The 26,458-nt window shown below is 47.7% G+C and overlaps 1 protein-coding gene across 1 annotated transcript in view; it reads left to right on the top strand.

Annotated features, from left to right (window-relative positions):
- Positions 1-17,254, top strand: part of HOXB2 (homeobox B2) — a 27,229-nt gene extending 9,975 nt beyond the window's left edge. The window contains 1 exon segment of the mRNA XM_056511789.1: positions 17,020-17,254. Within this exon segment, the coding sequence (XP_056367764.1) occupies positions 17,020-17,254 (235 nt within the window).
- The last annotated feature ends 9,204 nt before the right edge of the window (positions 17,255-26,458 follow it).

Genomic DNA, 26,458 nt, shown 5'->3' with positions numbered 1-26,458 from the left:
TAGGCTTTTTTTATTTTTAGGGTTTTTATTTTTAGGGATTTTTATTTTTAGGGGTTTTTATTTTTAGGGGTTTTTATTTTTAGGGTTTTTATTTTAAGGTTTTTTTAATTATTTTTAGGGGTTTTTATTTTTAGAGTTTTTATTTTAAGGCTTTTTTATTTTTAGGGGGTTTATTTTTAGGTTTTATTTTTAGGGGTTTTTATTTTTAGGGTTTTTATTTTAAGTTTTTTTTTTATTATTTTTAGGGGTTTTTATTTTTAAGGTTTTTATTTAGGGCTTTTATTTTTAGAGGTTTTATTTTTATAGTTTTATTTTTAGGGTTTTTATTTTTAGGGTTAAGCACAACCCCGATCCAGCTCCCGCTGCCTTCGGGGTGTCCCCCCTGCCCCCAAAATTGGATTTTTGGGCTGAATTTGTTGTTTTTAGTGCCTGAGCGGAATCATCTCCCCCTCTGCGAGTCCGGGAAAAGTTCGGATTTTTATTTGGGGTTCTCACTGCGATAAAAAAAGAAATAAAAAGTGAAATAAAGAAGGAGAAACCTCGACAGATGTTTTGGGAACAAAGAGCGGAGGGGGTGGTGATTTTACAACCAAACCTTTTTATCCCAAATCACCTTTTATTTTAAAAAAAATTAAATTAAATTAAATTAAAAAAATTCTCCCCAGGATCTTTTCCCACTGAGCAAACTGGAGCGGGGATCAATCCGGATGAAATATTTAATATTGAAATATTAAAATATCGAAACACTAAAATATTGAAACATTAAAATAATGAAACATTAAAATATCGAAACATTAAAATATCGAAACATGAAAATATTGAAACATTAAAATATTGAAAAAATAAAATATTGAAACATGAAAATATTGAAACATGAAAATATCGAAACATTAAAATATTGAAACATGAAAATATTGAAACATTAAAATAATGAAACATGAAAATATTGAAACATGAAAATATTGAAACAATAAAATATTGAAACATGAAAATATCGAAACACTAAAATATCGAAACATGAAAATATCGAAACAATAAAATATTGAAACATGAAAATATTGAAACATTAAAATATTGAAACATTAAAATATTGAAACATGAAAATATCGAAACATTAAAATATTGAAACAATAAAATATTGAAACATTAAAATATCGAAACAATAAAATATTGAAACAATAAAATTTTGAAACAATAAAATATTGAAACATTAAAATATTGAAACATGAAAATATCGAAACATTAAAATATCGAAACATGAAAATATTGAAACATGAAAATATTGAAACAATAAAATATTGAAACATTAAAATATTGAAACAATAAAATTTTGAAACAATAAAATATCGAAACAATAAAATATTGAAACAATAAAATATTTCAAGCACCGTCCCGGAGCCGATTTTGTGCCGATGCTTTCCCGGGACCCCGCGCGATTCTTTCCTTCATTTCCCGCTTTATTTGCAATTCATTATCGGGAGTTTGTTTCATTCCCCGAGGCTGCGCTGCCGGGAGCTGCCACTCAGCGCGCCGCTCGGCCGGGCTCCTCCTCCTCATCTTCATCTTCCTCATCATCCTCATCATCTTCCTCGTCTTCATCATCTTCCTCATCTTCCTCCTCCTCATCTTCATCTTCATCATCTTCATCATCCTCATCATCTTCCTCATCATCTTCATCATCTTCATCATCCTCATCATCATCTTCATCATCTTCATCATCTTCCTCCTCCTCCTCATCTTCATCATCTTCATCTTCATCATCCTCATCATCCTCCTCATCTTCATCATCTTCCTCCTCCTCCTCATCTTCATCATCTTCCTCCTCATCCTCCTCCTCCTCCTCCTCCTCGTCTTCATCATCTTCCTCCTCCTCCTCCTCATCTTCCTCCTTCTCCTGTTCTTCCTCCTCCTCCTCCTCCTCATCTTCATCATCCTCCTCATCTTCCTCCTCCTCCTCCTCTTTTCCTCATCTTCCTCATCATCTTCCTCCTTCTCCTCCTTCTCATCTTCCTCCTTCTCCTTTTCCTCCTCCCCATCTCCAGCCGCGCTGGGAGCAGGGAAGACGGGAATGAGGGAATGAGGGAAGGAGGGAATGAGGGAAGGAGGGAAGGAGGGAAGGAGGGAATGAAGGAATGAGGGAATGAGGGAATGAGGGAATGAGGGAAGGAGGGAAGGAGGGAAGGAGGGAAGGAGGGAATGAGGAAAAGAGGGAATGAGAGAATGAGGGAATGAGGGAAGGAGGGAATGAGGGAATGAGGGAAGGAGGGAATGAGGGAAGGAGGGAAGGAGGGAATGACGGAAGGAGGGAATGAGGGAAGGAGGGAAGGAGGGAATGAGGAAAAGAGGGAATGAGAGAATGAGGGAATGAGGGAATGAGGGAAGGAGGGAATGAGGGAATGAGGAAAAGAGGGAATGAGGGAATGAGGGAAGGAGGGAATGAGGGAAGGAGGGAATGAGGGAATGAGGAAAAGAGGGAAGGAGGGAAGGAGGGAAGGAGGGAATGAGGGAATGAGGGAAGGAGGGAATGAGGGAAGGAGGGAATGAGGAAAAGAGGGAAGGAGGGAAGGAGGGAAGGAGGGAATGAGGGAATGAGGAAATGATGAAATGAGGGAATGAGGGAAGGAGGGAATGAGGGAAGGAGGGAATGAGGAAAAGAGGGAAGGAGGGAAGGAGGGAAGGAGGGAATGAGGGAAGGAGGGAATGAAGGAATGAAGGAATGAGGGAAGGAGGGAATGAAGGAATGAAGGAATGAGGGAAGGAGGGAAGGAGGGAATGAGGGAATGAGGGAATGAGGGAAGGAGGGAATGAAGGAATGAAGGAATGAGGGAAGGAGGGAAGGAGGGAAAGAGGGAATGAGGGAATGAGGGAAGGAGGGAAGGAGGGAATGAGGGAAGCAGGGAATGAGGGAATGAGGGAATGAGGGAAGGAGGGAAGGAGGGAATGAGGGAATGAGGGAATGAGGGAAGGAGGAAAAGAGGGAAGGAGGGAATGAGGAAAAGAGGGAATGAGGGAATGAGGGAAGGAGGAAAAGAGGGAAGGAGGACCAACCCTGAGTTGCTTTTTGGGGCCTGAGCATCCCCTCGGGCCCTTGATCGGGTTTAAAAATGGGAAAAAATATCCCAAAACAGGCGGGTTTCCATCCTCACACACGATTCAGTCTAAAAATGAGGGGAAATATCCCAAACCAGCGGATTTCCACACTCACACACCTTTCAAACTAAAAATGAGGAAAAAGGACCCAAAACTGGCGCATTTCCACTGTCCCTTGTCCCGTGGGGAAGGGAGGGGGGGAAGGGCCAGGCCCAGGACATCCCTGGCAAAGTGGGGGGACAGGGATCCCAAAATCCCCCAAATTAAATCTCGATCTCTCACGGACACAAATCCCTAAGGAAGGAGGGGAAGGGGATCCCAAGACCCCTCCAAAATCAATCCCCGATTTCTCATCTACACAAATCCTTAAGAAGGGATGGAAAAAGGATCCCAAACCCCCCCCCAAAATCAATTCCCGATTTCTCATGGATACAAATCCCTGATGAGGGATGGGAAAGGGATCTCAATCCCTCCCCCCCCAAAAAAAATAAATCCCCGATTTCTCATGGATATGAATCTCTGATGAGGGATTGAAAAGGGTCCCAAACCCCCCAAATCAATCCCCGATTTCTCATCGATACCAATCCCTGATGAGGGATTGAAAAGGGTCCAAATCCCCCCCCCTAATCAATACCCAATATCTCATCGATACAAATCCCTCATGAGGGATTGAAAAGTGATCCCAAAGCCCCAAATCAATCCCTGATCCCTCATGGACACAAATCCCTGATGAGGGATTGAAATGGGTCCCAATCCCCCCAAATCAATACCCAATATCTCATCGATACTGATCCCTAAGGAGGGATAGGAAAGGGTCCCAAACCCCCCAAATCAATCCCCGATCTCTGATTGATACCGATCCCAAGGGAGAGTTGGAAAAGGGTCCCAAACTCCCCAAATCAATCCCCGATCTCTGATCGATACCGATCCCTAAGGACGGATTGAAATGGGTCCCAAACTCCCCAAATCAATGCCCGATCTCTGATCGATACAAATCCCTAAGGAGGAATTGAAAAGGATCCCAGCCCCCCAGATCAATACCCAATATCTCATCGATACAAATCCCTGATGAGGGATTGAAAAGGGTCCCAATTCCCCAATCGATCCCCGATCTCTGATCGATACCGATCCTGATGAGGGATTGAAAAGGGTCCCAACCCCTCCGATCAATCGCCGATCTCTGATCGATACCGATCCCTGATGAGGGATTGAAAAGGGTCCCAACCCCTCCAATCAATCGCCGATCTCTGATCGATACCGATCCCTAAGGACGGATTGAAATGGGTCCCAATCCCCCCAAATCATTACCCAATATCTCATCGATACTGATCCCTGATGAGGGATAGGAAAGAGTCCCAAACCCCCCAAAATCGATCCCCGATCTCTGATCGATACCGATCCCAAGGGAGGGTTGGAAAAGGGTCCCAAACTCCCCAAATCAATCGCCGATCTCTGATCGATACAAATCCCTGATTAGGGACAGGAAAGGGTCCCAACCCCCCAAATCGATCCCCGGTCTCTGATCGATACCGATCCCAAGGGAGGGTTGGAAAAGGGTCCCAAACTCCGCAAATCAATGCCCGATCTCTGATCGATACCGATCCCTAAGGAGGAATTGAAAAGGATCCCAACCCCCAGATCAATACCCAATATCTCATCGATACAAATCCCTGATGAGGGATTGAAAAGGGTCCCAATTCCCCAATCGATCCCCGATCTCTGATCGATACCGATCCCTGATGAGGGATTGAAAAGGGTCCCAATCCCCTGATCGATCCCCGATCTCTGATCGATACAAATCCCTGATGAGGGATTGAAAAGGGTCCCAATCCCCCGATCGATCCCCGATCTCTGATCGATACCGATCCCGGTCCCGCAGATGGGGGAGGGGAGCGCTGCCTGCCCCGATCCATCCCCTCCCCCGCTAGGACCGAGTTTATCAAGGCGAGATCCCGTGATTATCCCGCCAGGGCCTGTCCTGATCGGAGCGAAATGTCGCGACAGAGGAGAGAGAGCGGGGGGACGTTCGATAAGAATCTGAATTATGGAACTCGGAGATTCCAACATCCTCCAAATTCTCCAAAATGTCAAAGAAAATGTCAAAGAAAATGTCAAAGAAAATGTCAAACAAAATGCGAATATTGGAGGCCAAGACCTTCTGTTCGGCGGGACTGGAGAAGAGAATTGAGGGAATTGGGAGAATTGGGAGAATTGAGAGAATTGGGAGAATTGGGAGAATTGGGAGAATTGGGAGAATTGGGAGAAATGGGAGAATTGGGAGAATTGAGGGAATTGAGAGAATTGAGAGAATTGAGGGAATTGGGAGAATTGAGGGAATTGGGAGAATTGGGAGAATTGGGAGAATTGGGAGAATTGGGAGAATTGAGGGAATTGGGAGAATTGAGGGAATTGGGAGAATTGAGAGAATTGAGAGAATTGGAAGAATTGGGAGAACTGGGAGAATTGGGAGAATTGAGTGAATTGGGAGAATTGAGAGAATTGAGAGAATTGGGAGAATTGAGAGAATTGAGGGAATTGAGAGAATTGAGAGAATTGGGAGAATTGAGAGAATTGGGAGAATTGGGAGAATTGGGAGAATTGAGAGAATTGAGAGAATTGATGGAATTGGGAGAATTGAGAGAATTGAGAGAATTGGGAGAATTGAGAGAATTGAGAGAATTGAGAGAATTGGGAGAATTGAGAGAATTGAGAGAATTGGGAGAATTGAGAGAATTGAGAGAATTGAGAGAATTGAGAGAATTGGGAGAATTGGGTGAATTGAGAGAATTGAGAGAATTGGGAGAATTGAGGGAATTGAGAGAATTGAGAGAATTGGGAGAATTGATGGAATTGGGAGAATTGGGAGAATTGAGGGAATTGAGAGAATTGAGAGAATTGGGAGAATTGATGGAATTGGGAGAATTGAGAGAATTGAGGGAATTGAGGGAATTGAGGGAATTGAGGGAATTGAGGGAATTGAGGGAATTGAGAGAATTGGGAGAATTGAGAGAATTGGGAGAATTGGGAGAATTGAGAGAATTGAGAGAATTGGGAGAATTGATGGAATTGGGAGAATTGAGGGAATTGAGGGAATTGAGAGAATTGAGAGAATTGGGAGAATTGAGGGAATTGAGAGAATTGAGAGAATTGGGAGGAATTGATGGAATTGGGAGAATTGGGAGAATTGAGGGAATTGAGAGAATTGAGAGAATTGGGAGAATTGATGGAATTGGGAGAATTGAGAGAATTGAGGGAATTGAGGGAATTGAGGGAATTGAGGGAATTGAGGGAATTGAGGGAATTGAGAGAATTGGGAGAATTGAGAGAATTGAGAGAATTGAGGGAATTGAGAGAATTGGGAGAATTGAGAGAATTGAGAGAATTGAGAGAATTGAGGGAATTGAGAGAATTGGGAGAAATGGGAGAATTGAGGGAATTGAGAGAATTGGGAGAATTGAGAGAATTGAGAGAATTGAGGGAACTGAGAGAATTGGGAGAATTGAGAGAATTGAGAGAATTGAGAGAATTGAGACAATTGGGGGGAATTGAGGGAATTGGGAGAATTGAGGGAATTGGGAGAATTGAGAGAATTGGGAGAATTGGGAGAATTGAGAGAATTGGGAGAATTGAGAGAATTGAGGGAATTGGGAGAATTGAGAGAATTGAGAGAATTGGGAGAATTGATGGAATTGGGAGAATTGAGGGAATTGGGAGAATTGGGAGAATTGGGAGAATTGGGAGAATTGAGGGAATTGGGAGAATTGAGGGAATTGGGAGAATTGGGAGAATTGGGAGTATTGGGAGAATTGAGAGAATTGAGGGAATTGGGAGAATTGGGAGAATTGGGAGAATTGGGAGAATTGAGAGAATTGAGGGAATTGAGAGAATTGAGAGAATTGAGAGAATTGAGAGAATCGAGAGAATTGAGAGAATTGGGAGAATTGGGAGAATTGAGGGAATTGAGGGAATTGAGGGAATTGAGAGAATTGAGAGAATTGAGAGAATTGAGAGAATTGAGAGAATTGAGAGAATCGAGAGAATCGAGAGAATTGAGAGAATTGGGAGAATTGGGAGAATTGAGGGAATTGAGAGAATTGAGAGAATTGGGAGAAATGGGAGAATTGGGAGAATTGAGGGAATTTAGGGAATTGAGAGAATTGGGAGAATTGGGAGAATTGAGGGAATTGGGAGAATTGGGAGAATTGGGAGAATTGAGAGAATTGGGAGAATTGGGAGAATTGAGAGAATTGGGAGAATTGAGGGAATTGAGAGAATTGGGAGAATTGAGAGAATTGAGGGAATTGGGAGAATTGAGAGAATTGGGAGAATTGAGGGAATTGAGAGAATTGAGAGAATTGAGAGAATTGGGAGAATTGAGAGAATTGGGAGAATTGAGAGAATTGAGGGAATTGAGAGAATTGAGGGAATTGGGAGAATTGGGAGAATTGAGAGAATTGGGAGAATTGGGAGAATTGAGGGAATTGAGAGAATTGAGAGAATTGAGAGAATTGGGAGAATTGAGAGAATTGAGAGAATTGAGAGAATTGGGAGAATTGAGAGAATTGAGGGAATTGAGAGAATTGAGGGAATTGGGAGAATTGGGAGAATTGAGAGAATTGGGAGAATTGGGAGAATTGAGGGAATTGAGAGAATTGGGAGAATTGAGAGAATTGGGAGAATTGAGAGAATTGAGAGAATTGGGAGAATTGGGGGAATTGGGAGAATTGAGGGAATTGGGAGAATTGAGAGAATTGAGAGAATTGAGGGAATTGAGAGAATTGAGGGAATTGGGAGAATTGGGAGAATTGAGAGAATTGAGGGAATTGGGAGAATTGAGAGAATTGATTGACTTGGGAGAATTGAGGGAATTGAGAGAATTGAGGGAATTGGGAGAATTGGGAGAATTGGGAGAATTGAGGGAATTGGGAGAATTGAGAGAATTGAAAGAATTGAGAGAATTGGGAGAATTGAGAGAATTGGGGGAATTGGGGGAATTGAGGGAATTGAGAGAATTGAGAGAATTGAGAGAATTGGGAGAATTGAGGGAATTGAGAGAATTGAGAGAATTGAGAGAATTGAGAAAATTAAGAGAATTAAGAAAATTGAGAGAATTGAGAGAATCGAGAGAATGAAGAGAATTGAGAGAATTAATAGAATTAAGAGAATTGAGATAATTGAGAGAATTAAGAGCGCTCTGTTGGCAGAACCGCGATTGTCATTAAGTCGCGATATGCAAATGAGCGGCTCCAGCACGTGTTGCATGGGGCTGATGAGGGAAAATATTTTTTTTTTTTTTTTTCCTTTAGGACAAACGGAAAAATAAATTTCGTATAGATAGACAGATAAATAAATAAATATAATAGAAGAGTAGAAATAAAAATTAAAATGGAATTTGAAATATAATTTATAAATAAGTAAAATAGATATAATTTTTTTTTTCGGGGTGAGGGATGAGTTTGCTGAAGAGGTCCTGGAGATGTTGGATGAGCGTTGGGAATTTTGGATGGAGAAGAAGCCAAGAGGGAATGAGGGGAAGAATTCACTTGGAATCTGAGGGATTTGGGATCTGAGGGAATCTCCAGGGATTTGGGATTTGAGGAATTCGGGATCTGAGGGATTTGGGATCTGAGGGAATCCAGAGGAATTCGGGATCTGAGGGATTTGGGATCTGAGGGAATCCTCAGGGATTTGGGATTTGAGGAATTCGGGATCTGAGGGATTTGAATCCTGAGGGATTTGGGATGGGAATCCCGGGGGATTTGGGATCTCAGGGAATTTGGGATCCCAGGGAATCCCCAGGAATCTGGGATCTGAGGGAGTCTCGAGAGATCCAGGGTCTGAGGGAATCCAGAGGCATTTGGGAATCCCCAGGAATTTGGGATGTCGGGGAATCCTGGAGGATTCGGGATCCTGAGGGATTCGGGATCTGAGGGAATCCCCAGGGATTTGGGATTTGAGGGATTTGGGATCTGACTGAATCCCAAGGGATTCGGGATCTGAGGGATTTGGGATCTGAGGGAATCAATCCCGAGGCATTTGGGAATCCCCAGGAATTGGGGATGTCAAGGAATCCTGAGGGATTTGGGATCTGAGGGAACCTCCAGGGATTCGGGAGTCCCGAGAGATCCGGGATCTGAGAGATTTGAGATCCCAGGGAATCCCGGGGAATTTGGGAATCCCGAGGGATTTGGGACCTGACGGAGTCTCGAGAGATTCAGGATCTCAGGGGATTTGGGATCTGAGGGAATTCCCAGGAAATTGGGAATCCCAGGGGATTTGGGATCTCAGGGAATCCCGGGGAATTTGGGAATCCCGAGGGATTTGGGATCTGAGGGAATCCCCAGGAATTTGGGATCTCAGGGAATTTGGGATCTCAGGGAATCCCCAGGAATTTGGGATCTGAGGGAATTTAGGAATCCCGAGGGATTTGGGATCTGAGGGAATTTGGGATCCCAGGGAATCCCGGGGGATTTGGGATCTCAGGGAATCCCCAGGAATTTGGGATCTCAGGGGATTTGGGATCTGAGGGAATCCCGGAGGATTTGGGATCTCAGGGAATTTGGGATCTGAGGGAATTTGGGATCTCAGGGAATCCCGGAGGATTTGGGATCTCAGGGAATTTGGGAATCCCGAGGGATTTGGGATCTGAGGGAATCCCGGGGGGATTTGGGAATCCCGAGGGATTTGGGATCTGAGGGAATCTAGAGAGATTCAGGATCTGAGGGATTTGGGATCTGAGGGAATTCCCAGGAATTTGGGATCCCAGGGAATTTGGGATCTCAGGGAATTTGGGATCTCAGGGAATTTGGGATCTGAGGGAATTTGGGATCTCAGGGAATCCCGGAGGATTTGGGATCTGAGGGAATTTGGGATCTGAGGGAATTTGGGAATTCCCGGAATTCGGGTTCCCAGTCCCTGCCCATCACCCCTCCCCAGTAATGAAAATGCAAATGAGGCTCCTTAATGAGGGGGGGCGGGGCGGGATTCCCCGAGCCCAGCGGGAATTCCAGCCCCAAAATTATCCCGTTTCATCAGAATCGTATTTTTCTTTTTTTAAAAATAATATATTTTTTTATTTTCCCCCTATTTTATCTGAACCTCTATGGGTTCCCCCTCCCTCCTTTTTTTTTTTTTTTTTTCCTATTTTATCTGAATTGTCTGCGGTTTTTTTTTTTTTTTTCATTTTCTTCCTATTTTATATGAATCACATGTTGGGGTTTTTTTTTCCTATTTTATATGAATTTCCTGGGGTTTTTTCCTTTTTTTTTTTTTTTTTTTTTTTTTTTTTTCAGTTTGGTTTTTCCCTATTTTATTTGAATTATTCGGCTGTTTTCCCCCTGCGGATAATCCGATATTTGTAGCTCATTCAATCCCTCCCGCGCCTCCTTTGCTCTCCCGTCCCATCCGATCTTTCCATCCACAAAAACCAAAACAAACAAAACAAAACAAACAAACAAACAAAAAAAAAATTCGCATTTTTCACCTTAGCACCGCCTCAGCTTTAATTGAACTTTCCTCTAAAAAGTCACGTTTAACACCAAAAAGTTTTTATTGACGGATGCGAGTTGGAACTGGCTAAAAAAAAAAATCAAATTTTGGAGTTGAAATTGAAATATTAATTATTTTTATTGACGGATGCGAGCTAGAATTGGTTTAAAAAAAACCAAACTTTGGGGTTGAAACTGAAATTCTGATTATTTTTATTTGATTTGAACTAGAAAGGGCTAAAAAAAAAATTCAAATTTTGGGTGAAAAAAAAATCGATGGCGGGGCTGAAATTTCTCACCAAACGTTCCCGGCAGCCAAAACTTGGCGGGTTCGGCTCCCAGGCTGAACTTTTGGCCTGGAAAAAAAAAGAAAAGAAAAAAAAAAGGAAAAAAAAAAGAAAAAAAAGGAGAGGAAGGAGCGGAGCGTGGCCGGCGGCGAGAATCGTGACAGGGAACAAATGAGCGTGGGCGGCGGCGCGCGTGTGCCCGGCCCGGAACAAGGAAATAAATCCGTGTCGGCGACTCCTGCTCCATCCTCCGCCCGCCCCCGCCCCGCCTAAGCCGAGCTTAGCGCCCCGGGGTCGGTTTGGGGTCTGGTAAAACCGAGCTTAGCGCCCCGGGGTTGGTTTGGGGTCTGGTAAAACCGAGTTTAGCGCCCCCAGAATTGATTCGTAATCTGTTAAACCGAGCTTAGCGCCCCCAGAATTGGTTTGGGGTCTGGTAAAACCGAGTTTAGCGCCCCAGAATTGGTTTGGGGTCTGGTAAACCGAGCTTAGCGCCCCCAGAATTGGTTTGGGGTCTGGTAAAACCGAGTTTAGAGCCCCGGGATTGGTTTGGGGTCTGGTAATACCGAGTTTAGCGCCCCGGAGTTGGTTTGGGGTCTGGTAAAACCGAGCTTAGCTCCTCCAGAATTGGTTTGGGGTCTGGTAAAACCGAGTTTAGCGCCCCGGAATTGGTTTGCGGTCTGGTAAAACCGAGTTTAGCGCCCCGGGATTGGTTTGGGGTCTGGGAAACAGAATTTAGAGCCCCAGAATTGATTCGGAATCTGTTAAACTGAGCTTAGCGCCCCGGAATTAGTTTGGGGTCTGATAAACCGAGTTTAGCACCTCAGAATTGTCTTGGAACCTTTTAAGGTGAGTTTAGCGCCACAGAATTTATTCGGAATCTGCTAAACCGAGTTTAGAGCCCCAAAATTGATTTGGAGCCTGGTAAATCGAGCTTAGCGCCCCAGAACCGCTCTGGAGCTTGTTAAGCTGAGTTTAGCGCCCCAGAATTGCTCTGGAGCCTGCTAAACTGGGTTTAGCGCCCCAGAACCGCTCTGGAGCCTGCTAAGCTGAGTTTAGCGCCCCAGAAATGCTTTGGAGCCTGCTAAGCTGAGTTTAGCGCCCCAGAATTGATTCGGTGCCTGCTAAACTGAGTTTAGGGCCCCAAAATTTCTTCGGAGCCCTCCAAACCGAGTTTAGCAGCCCAGAATAACTTTGGAGATTGCTAAGCCGAGCTCAGAGCCCCAGAATTGATTCAGAGCCCGTTAAACCAGGTTTAGCTCCCCAGAATCACTCCGGAGGCTAAAACCCGGGTTTAGTGAGGACGGACGGACGGACGGATGGTGGGAAGGTTCCCAGGTGGACGCCGGGCTCGGTTTCAGCTCCCAGCCGGGATTAGCAAAGCTCGGCTCTAACAAAAGCCGCCCTGCCCCTCGCTAACTTTATTTGGCCGCCTCATCGGAATATTGATCCGATTAATCTCGGAGCGGAACCGCCGAAAATCGAGCCGCGATTTTTTTGTTTTTTTGTTTTTCCTCCTGGAGCTTTTAGGCGGCTCCGCATCCCCCAAAAAAAAACCCAAAAAAACCCAAAAAACCAAAAAAAATCAACCCCAAAACTTTAAAACTTCCCAAATGAATAAAGAAGAGCGTCCTTTTGTGCCTCTGCGCTCACACCTCCCCATCCTTCCGTCTTCTCTTTTATTTTATTTATTTTTTTTTTTCTTTTTTCTCACCCCGAGAAACCTTCATGAAGAGAGAAAAAAAAAAAAAATAAAGCCACAAAAAAAAACCTTTGAAAATCACAAAGTCGGGCCTGGAATCCTCTCCCCGGCCTAACTCGGGGGCCTTTTTAGCACTTTAAACAGCGGCCGGAGCCCCCCCCGGGCCCTTTGGAGCCTTTGGGGCGGTTTTGACGCGGCTCAGATTGATGGGCCGGGTTTGACTGAAGCCGCTTTTGTGGCGCAGATGCCGCGCCCGTGATGGATGAGCCCCAAATTCGGGAGCGCCGCGCTCATTGGGCCGGGCCCGCTCCTCCCGTGGGGTCCCCCCCAGAGCTTCCCCAGAAATTTCCCAGCGCGGAAGGGTTGGCGAGCAAAAAAAAAACCCCAAAAAACAACAAAAAACAACAAAAAAAAAATCGGAGCTGGCCCTCCTCCGCCACGCACGGACAATCCGGGCATGGACTCCTTCTCGGAGTTCGCCATTTGCTCCTCCGCTCGCCACCCCCCGTGCTCAGGTAGCCCCGGCGGCCACCCGAGCTCCGCTGGCCACCGCTTCTCCCTCCCGGCCACCAGCGCCGCGCATCTCCCCCAGCCCAGCTTCCTCCCTCCGTGCCCCGCCCGCTGCTCGCCCGCGGGCTACCCCGGCCAGCCCTACGGCCACCACCAGCAGCCCTGCGGCCACCACCAGCAGCCCTGTGGCCACCACCAGCAGCCCTGTGGCCACCATGAGCCCTGTGGCCACCACCAGCAGCCCTGCGGCCACCATGAGCCCTGTGGCCACCACCAGCAGCCCAGTGACCACCAGCCCTACGGCCACCACCAGCCCAGTGGCCACCAGCAGCCCTGTGGCCACCACCAGCAGCCCTGTGGCCACCAGCCCTACGGCCACCAGCAGCCCAGTGGTCACCAGCAGCCCAGTGGCCACCACCAGCCCTGTGGCCACCACCAGCAGCCCTGCGGCCACCATCAGGACGCGGACGGGCTCTTCCCGCCGGGCTCGGTGGCCGGTGGCTACTGCGGGCCCCTCCAGTTCGCCCCCGAGCAGCCTGGCTACCTGCCCGGCCTCTTTGGCGACCTGCAGGAGCAGCCGGAGCCGCCCGGGCCCGGCCCCGCAGCCGCGCTGACCTTCGAGTGGATGAGGGTGAAGAGGAACCCCCCAAAAACTGGTGAGTGTGGGGGGGGCAGGGCTGGGAAAGGCGGGATTCCCAAAAAAATTTGGGGGTTGGGATGGGTTTGGGTTGGGTTTTTTTGGGGGCGTTGTTTGAGTTTTGGGGTTTTTTTTGGGGGGGTTGTTTGAGTTTTGAGGTTTTTTGGGGGGGTTGTTTGAGTTTTGGGTTTTTTTGGGGAGGTTTGGGGTTTTTTTGGGGGGTTGGTTGAGTTTTGGGGTTTTTTGGGGAGGTCTGGTTGGGTTTTGGGGTTTTTTTGGGGAGGTTTGATTGAGTTTTGGTTTTTTTTTTGGGGGGTTGTTTGAGTTTTGGGGTTTTTTGGGGGGTTTGGATGAGTTTTGGGGTTTTTTTTGGGAGGTCTGGTTGGGTTTTGGGGTTTTTGGGGAGGTTTGGTTGGGTTTTGGGGTTTTTTTTGGGGAGGTTTGGATGAGTTTTGGGTTTTTTGGGGAGGTTTGGTTGGGTTTTGGGGTTTTTTTTTGGGGAGGTTTGGTTGGGTTTTGGGGTTTTTTTTGGGGAGGTTTGGTTGGATTTGGGGTTTTTTGGAAAGGTTTGGTTGAGTTTTGGGTTTTTTGGGGAGGTTTGGTTGGGTTTAGGGTTTTTTTTTGGGGAGGTTTGTTTGAGTTTTGGGGTTTTTTTTGGGGGGGTTGTTTGAGTTTTGGGTTTTTTCTGGGGAGGTTTGGATGAGTTTTAGGGTTTTTTGGGGAGGTTTGGTTGGGTTTTGGGATTTTTGGTGAGGTTTGGATGAGTTTTGGGGCTTTTTGGGGGGGTTTGGTTGAGTTTTGGGGCTTTTTGGGGGGGTTTGAGTTTTGGGGATTTTGGGGAGGTTTGGTTGGATTTGGGTTTTTTTTGGGGAGGTCTGGTTGAGTTTTGAGTTTTTTTGGGGGGTTGTTTGAGTTTTGGGGTTTTTTTTGGGGAGGTTTGATTGAGTTTTGGGGTTTTTTGGGGGGTTGTTTGAGTTTTGGGGTTTTTTTGGGGGGGTTGTTTGAGTTTTGGGGTTTTTTGGGGAGGTCTGGTTGGGTTTTGGGGTTTTTTTGGGGAGGTTTGTTTGAGTTTTGGGGTTTTTTTGGGGGGATGTTTGAGTTTTGAGTTTTTTGGGAAGTTTGTGTTTGGTTTCTTTGGGTTTGTGTTTGGTTTCTTTGGGGTTCGGTTGGGTTTAGGGTACATTTTTTGGTTTTGGGGTCTTTTCTTGTGTCTGGGTTTGGTTTGTTTGGCTTTTGGGGTTTTTGGGAAGGTTTGAGTTGGGTTTTAGGGTATTTTTTGGGGTTGGGATGGGTTTTTGGGGGTTTTCTTTGGATTTGGGGTCTTTTCTTGAGTTTGGGTTGGATTTCTTTGGGTTTTGGGGTATTTTTTGTGTTTGGGATGAGGGTTTTTTTGGGTTTTGTGGTTTCCTTTGGGTTTGTTTGGGTTTTTGGGTCTTCTGGAGGGTTTGAGTTGGGTTTGTTCGGGTTTTAGGGTATTTTGGGGGTTTGGGATGAGGATTTTTGGGTTTTGTGGTTTTCTTTGGGTTTGTTCGGGTTTTGGGGCATTTTTGGGGTTGGGATGAGTTTCTTTGGGTTTTGGGGCCTTTCTTTAAACCCCCACCCCGAGATTTTCCATCACACCCCACGGAGCATCCCTGAGCTCGGTTTCCCGCAGGCCCAGCTCTGATTTAAGCCCAGCTCTGATTTAAGCCCAGCTCAGAGCAGGAAACGCCCGCGGCTTCCTCCTCCTTCCTCAGCCGGGGCTTCCATCCCCTCCTCCATTGTTCCACTTCCTCCCCCTCAAATCCCGGCCTTCCTCCTCCTCCTCCTCGTCATCATCATCACCATCATCATCATCATCATCATCATCACCATCATCATCATCACCCATCCCTCCCCTTCCAGCCCTTCCCGGGGATGGATCCCGCGGGAAAAGAGAACCCCGAATATTCCAGGAATAATTCCCAGGGGGAAAAACGGAGCCGGGAGGATCCCGGAATGAATTCCAGGGATGGATCCTGGGGGAAAAAGAGAACCCCGAATATTCCAGGAATAATTCCCAGGGGGAAAACGGAGCCGGAAGGATCCCGGGAATGAATTCCAGGGATGGATCCTGGGGGAAAAGCGGATCCTGGAGGATCCCGGGGATGGATTAATTATGGATGGATTAATTCCCGGGATCCTGGGAGTAATTCCCAGGGGAAAAGCGGAGCCGGGAGGATCCCGGGGATGGTTCCGAGGGGAAAACCGGATCCTGGAGGATTCCGGGAATGAATCCCAGGGGAAAAGAGAATCCCGCGTATTCCAGGAATGGTTCCCAGGGGAAAAGCGGAACCGGGATGAATCCCAGGGATGGTTCCTAGGGGAAAAGCGGAGCCAGGAGGATCCCGGGAATGAATCCCGGGGGAAAAGCGGAGCCGGGAGGATCCCGGGGATGAATCCCGGGGGAAAAGCGGAGCCGGGAGGATCCCGGGGATGAATCCCGATGGTTCCCGGGGGAAAAGCGGAGCCGGGAAGATCCCGGGAATGAATCCCAGGAATGGTTCCGAGGGGAAAAGCGGAGCCGGGAGGATCCCGGGAATGAATCCCGGGGGAAAAGAGGAGCCGGGAATGAATCCCGGGGGAAAAGAGGAGCCGGGAGAAACCCGGGGATGAATCCCGGGGAAAAAGAGGAGCCGGGAGGATCCCGGGGATGAATCCCGGGGGAAAAGCGGAGCCGGGAATGAATCCCGGGGATGAATCCGGGGGAAAAGCGGAGCCGGGAATGAATCCCGGGGATGAATCCGGGGGAAAAGCGGAGCCGGGAGGATCCCGGGGATGAATCCCGGGGGAAAAGCGGAGCCGGGAATGAATCCCGGGGATGAATCCCGGGGGAAAAGAGGAGCCGGGAGAAACCCGGGGATGAATCCCGGGGGAAAAGAGGAGCCGGGAGGATCCCGGGGATGAATCCCGGGGGAAAAGCGGAGCCGGGAGGATCCCGGGAATGAATCCCGGGGAAAAAGAGGAGCCGGGAGGATACAGGGAATGAATCCCGGGGGAAAAGCGGAGCCGGGAATGAATCCCGGGGATGAATCCCGGGGGAAAAGCAGATCCCGGAGGATCCCGGGGATGGTTTGAGCCGGGTCTGAGGCCGGGAGGCGCCGGGAGGCAGCGCGGAGCTCGGGGCGCTGCCGGAGGACGGAGACGCGCGGACCCCGCAGGGAGAGGATTCCCCCGGCCGCTCCTGCCCTGGTGGTTTTTTTTGGGTTTTTTTCCAGGCAAAACGTCGGAGCTGGGGCTGCTGGGGCCGCCCGGCGCCATCCGCACCAACTTCAGCACCAAGCAGCTGACGGAGCTGGAGAAGGAATTCCACTTCAACAAGTACCTGACGCGGGCGCGGCGGGTGGAGATCGCGGCCACGCTGGAGCTCAACGAGACGCAGGTGAAGATCTGGTTCCAGAACCGCAGGATGAAGCAGAAGAAGAGGGAGAAGGAAGGGCTGGCCCCGGCCGGGGCGGCCAAAGCAGCGGCGGAAACCTCGGATCAATCCTCCCCCGAGGCCTCCCCCAGCTCCGGCTCCTCCTGAGACCCCCCGGGACCCCCCCGGGGGCGCCCCCAGCCCCCCGCTCGTGTCCCCGGTTCGTTAATTTATAGCCCAAGGACTCCCCAAGGAGCGACCCCCCGAGTCTCAGGGACCTTCCTGCGTCTCCCCCTCCCCTTCAGGAGCTGCACTTTCCACCCCAGGAGAACAAACACCAGCAACAACCCGCGCCAAAACAGAGTTCGGAACCAATTCCGTTCGGTCCTCTTTGGAAATAGCGAGCGCAACGATTTTTTTTATTCCCCCTCCCCGCCCGATGCGTTTTTCCTCCATGTGAAATTGTAAAAAAAGCAGGAAAAAATTACAAATTTCGGGCATTTCCCCCCCTTTCCTCCCCTTTTTTTTCCTGTTTGTGCATCTCGGAGCGAGACCCGAGGCGCCCGAGACTCTCGAGGTCTCCGCAAAGACCCAAATCCCGAGGGAAAAAAGCAAAAAAAAAAAACGAAAGAAAGCAAATTTCTGCTCCCATTTTGCACTATTTCTGCTTTACAGGGTTTTGTTTTTCGCTGCTGCCGGGGAGGAGGGGATTTGTGTCATCACAGGAGGTGTGAGGGTGGATGGAGACGGGGCCGCGATTTTTTGGAGCTGCCGGCAGCCCCAAAGCCCCGAGCGCGTCCCTCGCGCCCCCTCGGGCTCATCTGAGCCAGATAAAACCGCGATTTAAGCCCGGCCTAAGCGCCCTCCCTCCCTCGCGAGGAGCTTCGGGGCTGAACACGGGGCGGCTGCTCTTGAAAAATGGAATTACCCGGAAAATCCGAGCGGCTCCTCCGCCGGAATCTCCTTTTCCCCACCTCGATATGAAACTACCTCAGGCCAATAAAGTTGATTTTTTTTTTTTTTTTTTTCCCACAACTCCAGTCTTTGCAGCCCGATGGGAATCTCTGGGGATTGCGGGAGGGAGGAGGAGGAAGGAAAATCTCCGGTTGCTCCAAATGATCCCCAAAAAAAAAAAAAAAAAGAAGATTTTCCGGGATTTTCCCTTTTCCTGCGGGCGCGTCCCCAGCCCCGCCCTGGAATCGGGCCCGGCTTCCCAAAATCGTTTCTCTCTCTGAATTCTCCATCATTCCCCCGCTGATGAGAGCAGAAAATCATCCCCAGGAAATCCCGGGAATTCGCATCCCCGGAGCTGCCGCAGAAACCGGGACGCGCTCGGGGTGCGGGGGGGGGTTCGAATTCCGTAATTCCTGATTTATTCAGAATTTACCCCAAAAAACGAAGAGTCAAATGCAGTTTATCCCCTCCAGCTGCCCTCAAGGCGAGCCCCAAAAGGGAATTTTCACAGAATAAATAAAATTTTCCAGGTTTTTCCTCGGCGGAGGGGGGAGGAAGAGCCGGGGCCGGTGCAGCTCTGACCTTTTTACCTCGAAACGCCTCCGGGATTTCTAAACAAGTCAACAGAGGAGCTGCCAGAGGATCCATTGTTCGGCCTTGGGCAAATTTGCAAATCTGTTGGGCCGGGGGACGAGGGGTGAGGGATGAGGGATGAGGGATGGAATACCTGCCGAGGGTTCTGCGGGGCCCCGGGCACCGCAGATAAAATCTTTCCTTGCTCTAACACTCTCTCCAAAAAAAAAAAAAAAAAAAAAAAAAAAAAAAAAAAAAGGTTTTAGAGAGCACAATTAACTCCGAGATAAGAGGAGGGAAAGAAAATAGAGGGGAAAAGGTGAAAAAGGGGATTTTCTTCCAGTCGCGGTTGGTGGAAGGTCACGGGGAAAACATTAAAACAAACCCAAAAAAAAAAAAGAAAAAAAAAAAAAAAAAAATCTCGTGGGTTCCCACAGGTTTGGGCTCCGGAGCATCCCCGGGATAGGACCGGGATAAAACCGAGATTTGCTCCCAATAAAAGATTTTAGGGAGCCCAATTAGCTCCGAGATAAACGGGGGGGGAAATAGAGGGGAAAAGGTGAAAAGGGGATTTTCTTCCAGCCGCGATTGGCAAAAGGTCACGGGGAAAACACCAAAACAAACCCAAAAAACCGAGCCCAGGGACCGGGCTAGGGCCGGGTTTAAGCTGGGTTTGACCGGGTTAGGCCGGGTTTAGGCTGAGTTTAGGCTGGGTTAGACCGGGTTAGACCCGGTCCAAGACGGGCACCGCTGCCCCGGGCACTGCAAAGGTTCATTTGAAACTCAAACGGGACCCCCGGGAGACCCCCGGGGGCGCCGCCGCCTCCTGCCTGTCCCGGGACCCCCGGGAGCATCCCGGGGACCCCCGGGAATATCCTGGGACCCCCGGGAATATCCTGGGGAACCCCCGGGAACATCCTGGAACCACCGGGAATATCCTGGGACCCCCGGGAGCATCCTGGAGACCCCCGGGAATGTCCTGGGACCCCCGGGAACATCCTGGAACCCCCGGGAACATCCTGGGACCCCCGGGAACATCCTGGAGACCCCCGGGAATATCCTGGGACCGCCGGGAACATCCTGGAGACCCCGGGAACATCCTGGGGACCCCCGGGAACATCCTGGGGACCCCCGGGAATGTCCTGGGGACCCCGGGACCATCCCGAACCCACCCAGGACCATCCCCGGCCCGGTCCCGGTGCCCCCGGAGCGACCCCCGGCCCCGAGAGGTTCCCCCACAGCCGGCAGCGCTCCCGGCTTTTTAAATCCCGAGTTTCTCTCTCAATCCCGGTTTATCCCTCTTTAAATCCCGAGTTTTTCTCTCAATCCCGGTTTATCCCTCTTTAAATCCCAAGTTTTTCTCTCAATCCCGGTTTATCCCTCTTTAAATCCCGAGTTTTTCTCTCAGTCCCGGTTTATCCCTCTTTAAATCCCGAGTTTCTCTCTCAATCCCGTCACAGGAGCTCTGGGGAGCTCTGGGGAGTTCTGGGGGGCTCTGGGGGGCTCTGGGGGGTCACAGGAGCTCTGGGGGGCTCTGGGGGGTCACAGGAGCCCTGGGGGGCTCTGGGGGGGCTCTGGAGGGTCACAGGAGCCCTGGGGGGCTCTGGGGGGGCTCTGGAGGGGCTCTGGGGGGTCACAGGAGCCCTGGGGGGCTCTGGAGGGGCTCTGGGGGGTCACAGGAGCCCTGGGGGGCTCTGGGGGGCTCTGGGGGGTCACAGGAGCTCTGGGGGGTTCTGGGGGGGCTCTGGGGGGTCACAGGAGCCCTGGGGGGCTCTGGGGGGTTCTGGGGGGCTCTGGGGGGGCTCTGGGGGGTCACAGGAGCCCTGGGGGGGCTCTGGGGGGTCACAGGAGCTCCGGGGGGTCACAGGAGCCCTGGGGGGTTCTGGGGGGCTCTGGGGGGTCACAGGAGCTCTGGGGGGGCTCTGGGGGGCTCTGGGGGGTCACAGGAGCCCTGGGGGGCTCTGGGGGGTCCCAGCCGCTCCCACACCCGGGCCGTGCCCGATCCATCCCCCCCCCCCCCGCTCCTGCCCGGGGTCAAGCGGTTCTTGGAGAAAGCGACAGGGGCGGGGTTTGCTCCTTTTTCCCCCTTTCCCCTCTTTTTTCATCTTTTATTCTCCTTTTTCTTTCCCCTTTTTTCTCCTTTCTCCTTTCTCCCATTCTTTTCCTCATCCCTTCCCCCTTTCCCCCTATTTATCCCTTTTCCCCTTTTATCCCCTTTTCCCTTTATCCCTTTCCCTTTATCCCTTTTCCCTTTATCCCCTTTTCCCTTTTTCCCTTTTCCCTTTTTCCCTTTTCCTTTTTTCCCTTTTCCCTTTATCCCCTTTTCCCTTTATCCCTTTTCCCTTTTTCCCTTTTCCCTTTATCCCTTTCCCTTTTATCCCTTTCCCTTTATCCCTTTTCCCTTTTTTCCCTTTTCCCTTTTTCCCCTTTTCCCCTCTTTCTTTCCTCCCCTCTTTTTTCTCCTTCCCCATTTTTTCTTCCTCCCTTTTTCCTTTCTTCCTTTTTCCCCCTTTCCCCTTTATTCCCTTTCCCTCCCCTTTTCTTTTCCCTTTTTTCTTCTCCCCTTTTTTCCCCTTTTCCCTTTATTCTTTCCTCCCTTTTCTTTCCCTTTTTTTACTCTTTCCCCCCCTTTTTCTCCTCCCCCCTGTATTTTTCCCCCTTTTTTCCCTTTTTTCTCCTTTTCTTTCCCATTTTTCCCACTCCAGGGGCTGACAGATCTTCGTGCCACGGGGTCAAGTGGTTCTTGTGCTGCGGGCTCAGCCAGAGATAACGACTGGGGTTGGATTTTTCCCTTTTTCTTTTCCTTTTTTCCCTTTTTTCCCTTTTTTCCCTTTTTCCCTTTTTTCCTTTCTTCCTTTTTTCCTTTTTTCCCTTTTTCCTTTTTTTCCTTTTTCCCCTTTTTTCCTTTTTCCCCTTTTTTCCCCATTTTTCCCTTTTTTCCCTTTTTTCCCTTTTTTCCCTTTTTTCCCCTTTTCCCCTTTTTTCCTTTTTTCCCTTTTTCCCCTTTTTTCCCTTTTCTCCTTTTTTCCTTTCTTTCCCTTTTTTCCTTTTTCCTTTTTTCCCTTTTTTCCTTTTTTCCCCTTTTTTTCCCTTTTTCCTTTTTACCCTTTTTTCCTTTTTCCCTTTTTTACTTTCTTCCTTTTTTCCTTTTTTCCCTTTTTTCCCTTTCCCCCTTTTTTCCCTTTTTCCCTTTTTTCCCTTTTCCCCTTTTTTCCCCTTTTTTCCCCTTTTCCCCCTTTTCCCTTTTCCCCCCTCTTTTCCCTTTTTTCCCTTATTTTCCATTTTTCCCCTCTTTTCCCTCCTTTCCTCCTCCCTTTTTTCCTTTTCTTCCCCTTTTCTTTCCTCTTTCCCCTCATTTTTTCCTCCTTTTCCTTCCTTCTTCGCCTTTCCCCCCCTTTTTTCCCCTTTTCCCCTTATTCCCTCCTTTTCCATTTCCTTTTCTTTCCCCCTTTTTTTTTTTCTCCTTTTATTCCTGAACACCTGAATCTGTGAACACGAGGCTGATAAATGGTGAGATTTTGATTTTGGACACCTGACTGTGCAGACACGAGGCCGATAAATGACAAAAATTCGGGTTTTTGCCCCTGGATTCTCAGACACGAGCCTGATAAATGACAAAAATTCGGGTTTTTGCCCCTGGATTCTCTGACACGAGCTGATAAATGACAAAAATTCGGGTTTTTGCTTAATTTCTCCATTTCTCTATTCCTTTAAATCTCCATTTCTCTATTTCCCCATTTCTATATTCCTGTATTTCTGTATTTCTGTATTTCTGTTTTTCTGTTTTTCTGTATTTCTCTATTTCTCTATTTCTGTATTTCTCTATTTCTCCATTTCTCCATTTCTCTATTTCTCTTTTCCTGTACCACTATATTTCTATATTTCTCAATTTCTCCATTTCTTTATCCTTTATTTCTGTATTTCTTCATTTCTCTATTCCCATCTCACTTTATTTTTCTATTCCTCTATTCCTCTATTCCTCTATTCTTCTATTCCTCTATTCCTCTATTCCTCTATTCCTCTATTCCTCTATTCCTATGGGAAAATGGAAAAAATGGGAAAATAGGGAAATGGGAAAACGGGGAAATGGGGAAATGGGGAAATGGGAAAAATGGGGAAATGGGGAAATGGGAAATGGGGGAAATGGGGAAATGGGGAAAATGGGAAAATGGGGAAAATGGGAAATGGGAAAACGGGAAATGGGGAAATGGGGAAATGGGGAAATGGGAAAATGGGAAAATGGGGAAATGGGAAAATGGGGAAATAGGGAAATGGGGAAATGGGGAAATGGGGAAATGGGGAAATGGGAAAATGGGAAATGGGAAACACCCCAGGGGGGAATTGGAGCGGCGCCGGGGGCTGTGTCCGACAGCCCGACCTGCTCGGGACATTTGGATATTTGGATATTGGATATTTGGATATTTGGATATTGAATATTTGGATATTTAGATATTTGGATATTTGGATATTTGGACATTTGGATATTTGAGCATTGGACATTTGAACATTTGAATATTTGAATACTGGAATATTTGACTATTTGAATATTTGAACATTTGAACATTTGAACATTTGGATATTTGAACATTGGAACATTTGAAAATTTGGACACTGGAATATTTGAGCATTTGAACATTTGAACATGGGAAGATTCAAACATTTGAAAGTTTGGATATTTCAACATTTGGACATTTGAGCATTTGGACATTTGAACATTTGAACATTGGAATATTTGAACATTGGGACATTGGAACATTTGGACATTTGGACATTTGGACATTTGGACATTTGGACATTTCGCTCCTGCTGTGGATGGGAATTTCCCCCTCTGTGGTTTAAGTGAGGTCTGGGCCTGTTTCAGGGCAGATTTTTTTGGGAATGTTGCAAGCCACGCCTGAGATTCCCGATTTTCCAGCCCCTGAGGAGTTGTCTAAAATCAGCTTTGCAAAGTTGTGAGGGGAGGAAAGAAATGGAGGTGGAAAAAAAGGAGGAAAGATAAAAAAGAAGGAAGAAAAGAGGGAGGAAAGAAATAAAGAGGAAAGAAAAAGGGGAAGAAAGAAAAAAGGGAGGAAAGAAATAAAGAGTAAAGAAATAGAGTGGAAAGAAAAGGAGGAAAGAACAAAAAGTGGAAAGGAAAAAAGGAGGGAAGAAAAGAGGAGGAAAGGAAAAAAGGACGAAAGAAAAAAAAAAAAGAAATAATGAAAAGGAGGAAAGATAAAAAGTGAGGAAAGAGAAAAGGAGGACATGAAAAATCAGGAGGCGTTTCCGAGGTGAAGCTGCCCAGCTGGCCGTGATTTATGAGGTGCTGAAAAGATCTTTGGGCTGGAGTTTATCTCGGAGCTCTGGGCTAAACAATCGGAGATTCCGCCCTTCCCCGAGGAGAATTCCAGGGAAACCGTTCCCGAGCTGGGGCTGGAGACAGACCCCGGGGATTCCCGGCCCTCAGGTGCTCCCTAGTGGAGCATCGGCCCAAAATCCGGTCAAAAATCCAAAAAAACCCCAAATCTGAAGGAGCTGAACCATCCCAGTCCTGCTGAGGGATCGCATTCCCAAAAAATTCACAAATGGTTGGAAAGAATTCCAAAGGTTCTGCCCTCAAGGAGCCTCTTCTGCCCCAAATATTTCCCCACCCTGATCCCAATTTTCCTTTTAGTCTCAGCATTCCCAAACTCATTTCTAACCTTTGATTCATCTCTGGCTGTCCCAGAATCCCTAAATCCAAATTTTCCTCCTATCTAAGAGATGAGGGAGAAACCCAAACCCAAAGCAGCAGAACCATCCCAGTCCTGCTGAGGAATCTCAGATTCCCAAAAAATTCCCAAATTATGGGATCAAACCCTGATGGATCTGCCCTCAAGGAGCTTCTTCTCCCCAAATTTTTCCCCACCCTGATCCCGATTTTCTGAGCATTCCCAAACCCATTCCCAGCCTTTGATCCATCTCTGCCTCCCCCAGAATCCCCAAATCCAAATTTCTTCCTATCTAAGAAATAAGGGAGAAACTCAAATCTGAAGGAGCAGAACCATCCCAGTTTTGCTGAGGGATCACATTCCCAAAAAATTCCCAAATTCTTGGATCAAACCCTGATGGATCTGCCCTCAAGGAGCTTCTTTTGCCCAAATTTTTCCCCACCCTGATCCCGATTTTCTCAGCATTCCCAAACCCATTCCCAGCCTTTGATCCGTCTCTGCCTCCCCCAGAATCCCCAAATCCAAATTTTTCTCTTATTTAAGAGATAAGGGAGAAACTCAAATCTGAAGGAGCAGAACCATCCCAGTTTTGCTGAGGGATTTCATCCCAAAAAAATTCCCAAATTGTCGGATGAAACTCTGATGGATCTGCCCTCAAGGAGCTTCTTCTCCCCAAATTTTTCCCCACCCTGATCCCGATTTTCTCAGCATTCCCACACCCATTCCCAGCCTTTGATCCATCTCTGCCTCCCCCAGAATCCCCAAATCCAAATTTTTCTCCTATCTAAGAGAAAAGGGAGAAACTCAAATCTGAAGGAGCAGAACCATCCCAGTTTTGCTGAGGGATCACATTCCCAAAAAATTCCCAAATTCTTGGATCAAACTCCAAAGGTTCTGCTCTCAAGGAGCTTCTTTTGCCCAAATTTTTCCCCACCCTGATCCCGATTTTCTCAGCATTCCCAAACTCATTCCCAGCCTTTGATCCATCTCTGCCTCCCCCAGAATCCCCAAATCCAAATTTTTCTCCTATTTAAGAGATGAGGGAGAAACCCAAACCCAAAGCAGCAGAACCATCCCAGTCCTGCTGAGGAATCTCAGATTCCCAAAAAATTCCCAAATTATGGGATCAAACCCTGATGGATCTGCCCTCAAGGAGCTTCTTCTCCCCAAATTTTTCCCCACCCTGATCCCGATTTTCTGAGCATTCCCAAACCCATTCCCAGCCTTTGATCCATCTCTGCCTCACCCAGAATCCCTAAATCCAAATTTTTCTCCTATTTAAGAGATAAGGGAGAAACTCAAATCTGAAGGAGCAGAACCATCCCAGTCCTGCTGAGGGATCAGATTCCCAAAAAATTCCCAAATTCTTGGATCAAACCCTGATGGATCTGCCCTCAAGGATCTTCTTCTCCCCAAATTTTTCCCCACCCTGATCCCGATTTTCTGAGCATTCCCAAACCTATTCCCAGCCTTTGATCCATCTCTGCCTCCCCCAGAATCCCCAAATCCAAATTTCTTCCTATCTAAGAGATAAGGGAGAAACTCAAATCTGAAGGAGCAGAACCATCCCAGTTTTGCTGAGGGATTTCATCCCAAAAAAATTCCCAAATTCTTGGATCAAACTCCAAAGGTTCTGCCCTCAAGGAGCTTCTTTTGCCCAAATTTTTCCCCACCCTGATCCCGATTTTCTGAGCATTCCCACACCCATTCCCAGCCTTTGATCCATCTCTGCCTCCCCCAGAATCCCCAAATCCAAATTTTTCTCCTATCTAAGAGAAAAGGGAGAAACTCAAATCTGAAGGAGCAGAACCATCCCAGTTTTGCTGAGGGATCACATTCCCAAAAAATTCCCAAATTCTTGGATCAAACTCCAAAGGTTCTGCTCTCAAGGAGCTTCTTTTGCCCAAATTTTTCCCCACCCTGATCCCGATTTTCTCAGCATTCCCAAACTCATTCCCAGCCTTTGATCCATCTCTGCCTCCCCCAGAATCCCCAAATCCAAATTTCTTCCTATCTAAGAGATAAGGGAGAAACTCAAATCTGAAGGATCAAAACCATCCCAGTTTTGCTGAGGGATCACATTCCCAAAAAATTCCCAAATTCTTGGATCAAACTCCAAAGGTTCTGCTCTCAAGGAGCTTCTTTTGCCCAAATC

The sequence above is a fragment of the Oenanthe melanoleuca genome, chromosome 27 (genome assembly GCF_029582105.1).
Source record: "Oenanthe melanoleuca isolate GR-GAL-2019-014 chromosome 27, OMel1.0, whole genome shotgun sequence".
NCBI lineage: Eukaryota > Metazoa > Chordata > Aves > Passeriformes > Muscicapidae > Oenanthe > Oenanthe melanoleuca.
The sequence above is the reverse complement of the archived record's forward strand: the minus strand, read 5'-3'. Positions and strand labels throughout refer to the sequence as shown.